The 8,466-nt window shown below is 39.2% G+C and overlaps 1 protein-coding gene across 2 annotated transcripts; it reads left to right on the top strand.

Moving 5' to 3' along the window:
• Positions 1-4,421: 4,421 nt before the first annotated feature.
• Positions 4,422-8,139, top strand: GBX2 (gastrulation brain homeobox 2). 2 transcript variants are annotated; one of them, XM_075318934.1, is made up of 2 exons: positions 4,422-5,653; positions 7,052-8,139. In XM_075318934.1, exons 1-2 carry the CDS (start codon positions 5,149-5,151, stop codon positions 7,561-7,563), a joined length of 1,017 nt encoding a protein of 338 aa, XP_075175049.1. In that variant the 5' UTR covers positions 4,422-5,148; the 3' UTR covers positions 7,564-8,139. The 2 variants fall into 2 exon arrangements, with proteins under 2 accessions (XP_075175049.1, XP_075175048.1); XM_075318933.1 differs by having other exon boundaries at positions 7,049-8,139.
• The last annotated feature ends 327 nt before the right edge of the window (positions 8,140-8,466 follow it).

The following is an 8,466-nucleotide window of genomic DNA, read 5'->3' as shown; positions in this document are numbered from 1 at the left end:
TGTTTTGAGCATTTAGAATTACAACAAAAACTTAAAAATAGGATTCAAAAAGAATTTGAAGCTGTTTTTCATGTGGATTTTGGAGCGGAATCCACTTTGAAATCTTCTTGAAAACTTTGTGTCACACACCGCAGATTTGTATCGGGAATTTCTGAAAATGAGTTACATTCTTCTGGATGGGATTCTTCTGGAGGCAACCTCAAGGATTTCTCCAACCTCCATTTAGATAAATAGGATAGTCACAAAAAATTCTGCAACAAAACTGCTATAAGAGTATTAACCCTTAGAATGCATCATTACAGAATTGTATAAATCACGTAAGAAATGTCAAACAGGAATTGACCAATGCTGCATAGGGAACTTCACTCTTGTACCACATCTTGTTACTAATATTATATCAATGATGAAGTTGGTTTTCAAGTGTGCCAGGAATAATAATATTAGTCCACACTGGTTGTTATTCAGAGTAAAGGACTGGGCTGGACTGTTCCCCCTCCCACTCCATCTATTTAGAGAGACAGTAAGGTGGGCATCTCTAGCTCAATTATTCACCATGCTCCCACCCCTGCTATTAGCACTGGGACAAGTGACATGGGAAGCTGAGCCCGGAACATATCGATTAACCCAGGGCTGTGTCACAGAAGCAGTTTATCGCCGGTCTATTCATAGCCCACCGGATATTGTCCAGGTTCTAGGGGTGTAGAGGGTTAACAGTAGGCAACCAAGAGAACAAATAATAACACTCTAGAGAAACAAAATATATAGAATATTCTAATGAAAACTTCATGCAGAACACTCACTCTCATAGTCTTCAGAATTAGGACTTTTCAGTTCTATTTTTCCAAGTGGAGTACAACAGCATGTCCCCAAAATAACAGAAAATCCTAAAATGCAACTAAACAAAGTAATATATTGATACCTACAAGAACATCCAGTTCTGGTGACTTCTAGAATATTGACTTATGTGTAAAGGATATTTTCAGATCTTTTTTCCAAACCTTGTATCTAAGGTTTAGTGTTGCATTAAACTCAGTATGTGTCTTACTCATGCATATACTGGGAAGTTGACCGCAACTTTTCATCGTAAGATATGACATTGGATCCTCCATCAATAGGTGGTTGCAGTGTTGGTAACTGATCCTGGCACGTCTAGGGTGTCCATGAAGGTCTCAAACCTCTATGTGATGCACAGTTTCTATAATGTTACTTATCCTGTGGAGAGTCATTTACAAGTACTTGATCTCTCCTATTGCTCAATTCTGCTCATTATTTATTGGCCTTCAAATTGTTCCTAGTCTTTTGACATCCAATTTACAAGTTTGGGGACTGTTTTGTCCTCCCCTTTGTCCTGTAGAAAGAATCCGTGTTGGGGATGCTTTGAAAAGCCAAACATGAGAGTTAGGCAATGAAAGGGGACAGGGCTGGGGGGCTTTTGATTCCTGCGGGAGAGTCAATAGTTACTTTACATAATTGCAGGAGAGTTTCAAAGCCACAATCACATGGATCCCCCTTCTCCTCCAGAAGTCTATTGGGGGCTTTCAGCCCTGTATAAAGGAGGATGAATACTCCCAAGCAAAAAGATGGAGCTTTCATGTTTTGCAAGTTGCAAATTGCTGTGTCCAGATGGGGAAAGGACACAAACTCCCTTTGTTATCCCCAAGGAAGAAGGGAGGGAGGCTCTCACCCCACCTCACTCGGGACACTTCCCCAACGTTTGGCAATGGTAGGACCGAGCGAGGAAACAGAATAAATAGCCGTAAATAAATAGAAGAAGGAGGGGACTTGCAGCCCCAGTCCTCCTTACATGGAGTGGGGACAAAAGCACAGAGTGGTCGGGCTGATCTGTGGGGCTTGGGCTGCGGAAAGTAGGACAGCTTGTAATGAGTTGGGAATGGACTGAATTATCTAATGGAGACTCAACTACCCCTGGGAGCCCCTTATACAAAAACATACCCCATACACTCACTGCACACAGAAGCCATCAGCTGGAGTGACAGGCGGCAATCACCTTCTGACAGCAGAAGCCAGGATGACACACATGATAATATGTGATAACGTCTGCTACATGTGATAACGTCTGTTCTTCTGAGCACCGTCCATTTATCAGGATCCCCAACACTGGACACAGTATGGAGAATAGCTGAATGTAGCACATCATTCTCTTAGCTTATATTATCTATGGTCTTCCATAGACTGCAAGTAGATCTACAAACAGTTCAATAACAAACAAAACTCTCATGACACCTGTCTTATTTTACCTTATGTAATGAAAAAATAATAGTACAGAAAATAAAAAGGTAAAAAGTAATAAATTACAAAGTGGAAAATGGATCTAGTCACTATAGGGAAAAAAAAAAAAATCTTAGTCTTGCATTATATACTATTTTATAATAGATTGAAAGATGGATATATATATACACACATACATACACACACATACATGGATGCATGTGGACATACATACAGTTGTGATGCTGAAATAGATAAAAGATAGATGGACAGATAAATAGACAGACAGATACAGTGGATAGATAGATGGATAGATAGATAGAAACAAAGATAGATAGATAGATAGATAGATAGATAGATAGATAGATAGAGGGATAGATAGATAGATAGATAGAAACAAAGATAGATAGAGGGATAGATAGATAGATAGATAGATAGATAGATAGATGATAGATAGATAAGAAATATACATACATACATACATACATACATACATACATACATACATACATAGACAGATAGATAGGAGATACATAGATAGATACATAGATAGATAGGAGACAGATAGAGAGATAGATAGATTGATAAATAGATAGAAACAATAATATTTTAAATAAAATAGGTTCTATAAGCTACTAACATATAATCGCCTACCATCCGCTCGGAACAGGTGTGTTCTTTTATGCTTGAGACTAATGAAGATGAAGTCCATTCTTATACTATAAGGGATAATTCAGCACGTAGATCATTAATAATAAGCACAGAAGAGACTGGAGGTGGGGTGGAGGGGGGGAAATCATACTGTATATGGTGCTATTATTGTTATTTATCTTGCTGTTATGTATGAAAAGTCAATATAAACAGTTTAAGAAAAAAATAATAATAAGTACAGAAGATTTGTTATACAATCATGCTCTACAAATACAACAATACAAATAGTTCACATAGCAAAGAAACTATCATAATATAGAAATAGATATATGTAACACTAGATTCCCCACCGTCACAGTAAAGCAATATACAGATCAATATCCAAAATGTACAATGTGTGCACAACAAATCTTACCTGTATCGAAATAAAATCTAGTCGTACACCCTTGAACAAAAAACAATGGAAACACTTGGATGATTTGAAATTTGAATGTGAATGTTAATCTTCAATATTTATTAAAAAGAAATCAATGGAAAAATGCTACATCTATGATTATATTAGATTATAAAATGCACAATAAAAAAGTATTAAATCATGTTAAATTTAGAGCTTTCTAAAAACTATTTTTTTTTTTTTACAAAGTGAAGTGCTAACGAAATTAACAGCAATAATTCACAATAAACAAATACCAAATAATTACAATGGGCTTAATTTACAGAGGTACAAACAGAATCCCTTGTTCTGTGTTGTCCAGGATGAAACGTGCCGCAAAGAACAATTATTTGTACTCCTCTACTTATGTGAAATACAGATAATATTAGCGTGAACGAAATCCACGATCTCAGGAGTAAAGTGCAAGAAAAATATGGAAATAACGTATCAGCAATAAACACGATCAATCTGTTATATTTTTTTAAAGGATTTCCCTACTATCGTTAGTTTAATTATTCTTATTAATTTATTGTTATATAATTAGATAGATAGATAAATAGATAGATAGATGATAGTAAATGTGTGCACGATGTGGGATTCCTTTGCAGCACACACCTCCATACATTCTAGTGTGATCAATACCGGATATTATTATATTTTGTTACTCGTATTAGTGCATCACATAGATTCTATCTGATCAAGGTAAAATAAAATCAATATGACATATAGTAAATAGAATGATCATCTATAATAAGAGAAGACCTAAGCACAAAGCATTCACTCACGGATACCAAGCAGATTCTCCAGTGTACAATGCACACATCACACATAATGGAGCAGACTGTTCAGCTGGATTTATTTCCTATATGATACACATTGTTTCTCCTTGCTCTGGACACATAGGACATGGGGCTGTGGTGACTGCGCTGTGCCCCTCACACGGGGACATATCTGTGATTGCACTTCATCCTGACACTCTGTTAGGGGTGTGAGATGGGTTAGGTCTGGGGACACTGCCAGCAAATCACAGTTCAAGAACAGGCACATGTGACTAAGGGAAGGTTCTAAAATGTGAATGGAAAATAGGAGCACAGTTTGTATCTGCTGAGACCGGAGAGGGAGAGGAGACTACACAGCAGACAGGTCACCTAGAGATTTGACACCCTGAAGACCAGGGGGCTCCATTATACAGAGGTGGACATCATCTCTACACACAACACACAGAGAGAAGACTCCACAGGAGGAGGGGGATCCAATTCACTCAGGGAACCATTGTGAACTCAACTCTATACACCTGACATCCAAGAAGAGGAGAACATCGGACCTAAGGAGGATAGAAGTATCAGAAGACAAAGAGAAGACTCCACCTAAAAGAAGGGAGAGCAAAAAACAGAGTTATACAAGGAAAGGGCACTGAATAAAAGGAAAAGAAGAGACCACAAGGAGAGGAAACCTATAGAAAGCACCCGGTGTCACAGACAAGAGGCTTCACCCACATAGCATCAAGAAGTGTCACCTGTACAACACAAGAACCTGAGCTGATGATCATAGCCTCCTGTAGGGTCCTTCCGGACAAGAACCTTAACTGATGACAATAGCCTTCTTCCCATAGGGTCCTACAGGACAAGAACCTAAGCTGATGACCAAAGCCTAGGAGCTGTGTCCTCCTGTAGGGTCCTCCAAGACTCTGCTCCTACTAGAACTTTGAGGATTCTTTGTTGGAAGCAATGAGAGGCTGAGTTAATCTCTGCCAAGACACTAAATCACATCTGTGCCCTTTATTTAGGGTATATACCAGTTCTTTTCTAGCCTTCGATTGACTTCCAGTAGCTTATATGAGTGCAGCTTTCCAGCCTCCTCTCATGATGATGCAGCGTCCCCTGGGCAGCAGTACAGCTTTCAGTATAGACTCATTGATAGGGAGCCCACCACAGCCCAGTCCTGGGCACTTTGTCTATACTGGATATCCAATGTTCATGCCATACAGGCCTGTAGTGCTGCCACCACCACCCCCTCCACCTCCAACACTATCCCAGGCCAGTCTGCAGCCAACTCTTCCCTCTACCCACCCTCATCACCAGATACCCAGTCTGCCCAGTGGATTCTGTTCCAGTCTAGCTCAGGGCATGGCCCTAACTTCCACACTGATGGCAACTTTGCCAGGCAGTTTCTCCGCCTCGGCCCAGCACCAAGAGGCAGCTAGGAAGTTTGGAGCTCAAAATCTGCAAGGAGGATTCGACAAAAATGATGGGAGCCAGTCAGACGGAGAAGACACTAGCAAAACCTATGTCACCAAAGATGGGACATTACTGCCGTTCACCGCTTCAGAAAGCGCTTTAGGTAAGTGCCTACCCCTAGGTCTTAGCAGTTATTTAGAGTCAAATATTTGGATGTCACAATAGACTAATGCCAGAAAGTTTTACATTCCATTTTGTATATATATCTTATGCAGACAGGTACATACGTATTGAATAATTAGCAATTGTCTTAATTAATTAATTTCTGTTTATACTGTTACTATCATGTATACATGTTAATTGCATAATAATACTCCTCAAAATTTAATTTGAAGGTTGAATTTTGAAAACAAACAATGGAACCTCTGGAACAACTTGAAATTTGAAAGGGAACATTAATCTACAATATTTATAATATGATTTATTAAATAGAGATCAGTGGAAAATGCTACATCTGTGATTATATTAGATGGTAAAATTCACAACAAAAAAATTAGATTGTGTTTAATTAAGAACTGCCTAAGACCTTTTTTCATCAAAGTGAATTGTGAATGAAATTGAAACAGCAATAATTCACAATAAACATTTACCAAATAATTGCCATAGGCTTAATTTACCCAAAACATCAGTGTAATTCCCTGATATTAGATCGATTGCTACAAGAATCCCTTGTTCTGTCTTGTCCAGGAGAAAACGTGCCGCAAAGAGCAATTATTGTACTCCTATCCTTATGTGAAATACAGATAATATTAGCGTGAACGAAATCCACGATCTCAGGAGTAAAGTGCAGGAGAAATATGGAAATAACGTGCCGGAAAGAAACATGATCGATCTGTTATTTCCCTTACATGATTTCTCTACTATTGTTAGTTTAATTATAGATAGATAGATAGAATAATAGATAGATAGAATAATAGATAGATAGATAGATAGATAGATAGATAGATAGAGGGATAGGGACACTGATCTAATCTGGACCAGTTATTTAACAGCTTGGTAGAGTTTATATGTGTGTAACAGTAAACCAGATGAATGGATACATATTTGCATAACAAATATGGTAAAGATAGATAGATAGTATATACATAGACATTATAAACACCAACATACACACAATAGGTATAGTATATTAATAGGTGAAATGTACAGATTAGTAAATAGACATTAAATTGATGAAGATGATAGATAGATAGATAGATAGATGGGACATGTTCCAAATATATAATAAATAGAAACATAGATAGATATATAGATAGACATATAAATAGACAGATGGATAGATAAATGCAGTATGATAGCTAGATAGATAGATAGATAGATAGATAGATAGATAGATAGATAGATAGATAGATACCATTATTAGGTAGATACCGCAGACAGATAGATAGATAGTGTGTTACATAGAATCATTGTTAATGCTAATTCTAGAAAAGTTTTGATCTGTTAGTCTGTGATTGTTGCTGTTTAGATGTGTAATATGATCTTTATGTACTTTCAGCAGGTGCTGTCCGAGGTCAGGGGAAGGAAGACTCTGCAAAGGATGAGGAGGTGAAAGGGAAGGAAGACTCCTACTTGATGGACAGTGACCTGGACTACAGTTCAGATGATAACATTTCTTGCCAGACGACCCACAAAGAAGAAGACACCCCTGAGGAAAGTCCCCAAAATCCCAACCCCTCCAGTAACAGCACGTCTACCGGCAAGAACAGACGAAGAAGAACGGCCTTCACAAGCGAACAACTCCTGGAGTTGGAGAAGGAGTTCCACTGTAAGAAGTACCTGTCCCTCACTGAGCGCTCCCAGATCGCCCATGCCCTCAAACTCAGCGAGGTCCAAGTGAAAATATGGTTCCAGAACCGCAGAGCCAAGTGGAAGAGAGTCAAGGCTGGGAATGCAAATTCCAAAACTGGGGAGCCCTCCAGAAACCCCAAAATCGTGGTACCCATCCCAGTTCATGTCAGCAGGTTCGCCATAAGAAGCCAACACCAGCAGCTGGAGCAGGCTAGACCATGAACTGTGAGGTCCAGTCTACCAACAGAACATAGACTGCAGCAGGTTGGTGGTGGTTCCCATAACTCACTGTATCCTGACATGCCAACCACTATTTATTATGATGAGAGCAGGAGAACTGTGTGGACCTCATGACTGGGTCAGGTTTCCTGATCTTGGACATTTAGCCAAGTCCAGGCCATTTGGGACAAAACTTCTCTGGCCCCTGTGTTTTTTAGAGGGACTTGAGTCCCTGTTTGGATAAACTGACATTCTGGTTTAGCTCCCTTGAGCTTCAGATTATGTTGTGATTAATTTATTCAGTGTCTCATACTTCTCTTTAAGTTATGATGAATTTCAACAAAAAAAAAGTCTTGTGAATCCTAAAATGTCACTAATAAATAATCCCACTCCGGCCATGCAGTCTGGGAGATGTGGGGTCATTTCATATAGGTCCTGGCTAATCCCCTCTGAGACTCATTTTGTCAAATCTGATCTGTGTGATGATGTGGAGGGGGTGGGGGTCTGTGTGGGATTTAATAGAGAAGGACATGTGGGGTCTGTTGGACAAGAAATAAATGAATGTACATTTTTTTCTCAGAGATTATTTAATTGCAGAAGGTTGGATGTGTCATCATCTGTGTATTAAATGTGTCTGGGTAGGGGGTGGTGGGACCACAATTAGGGCAAGTTTCCAGGAATCCGGTTTATGTGGCTGGAAGAAGGCAGGGAGAAGACGATTTCGATTCTGAGGCAGATTCAGAATTGTCACAAAGTGACTGGCAGATCAGACCATGAGCGGTTCTTTGGATGTTGATGCCTGGGATCTATCAGGTTATTTGTGGCAACCGTACAAAGTGAGGTGGGATCCCAGCAAGAAGCAGGAAGGGTCAGCTCTTCTGTGTCACTTCATGCCAGTGCTTGGAT

Source organism: Anomaloglossus baeobatrachus, chromosome 7 (genome assembly GCF_048569485.1).
Source record: "Anomaloglossus baeobatrachus isolate aAnoBae1 chromosome 7, aAnoBae1.hap1, whole genome shotgun sequence".
Classification (NCBI taxonomy): Eukaryota; Metazoa; Chordata; class Amphibia; order Anura; family Aromobatidae; genus Anomaloglossus; species Anomaloglossus baeobatrachus.
Note: the sequence above shows the minus strand (reverse complement) of the source record. Positions and strands in the feature narration are given on the sequence as shown.

What these genes read in the sequence shown, in the direction of transcription:
- GBX2 (XM_075318933.1), top strand. Translation starts at nt 5,149, where the DNA reads ATGAGTGCAGCTTTCCAGCCTCCTCTCATGATGATGCAGCGTCCCCTG. An exon ending in CGCTTCAGAAAGCGCTTTAG is followed by an intron (nt 5,654 to 7,048) that starts GTAAGTGCCTAC and finishes ATGTACTTTCAG; the next exon opens with CAGGTGCTGTCCGAGGTCAG.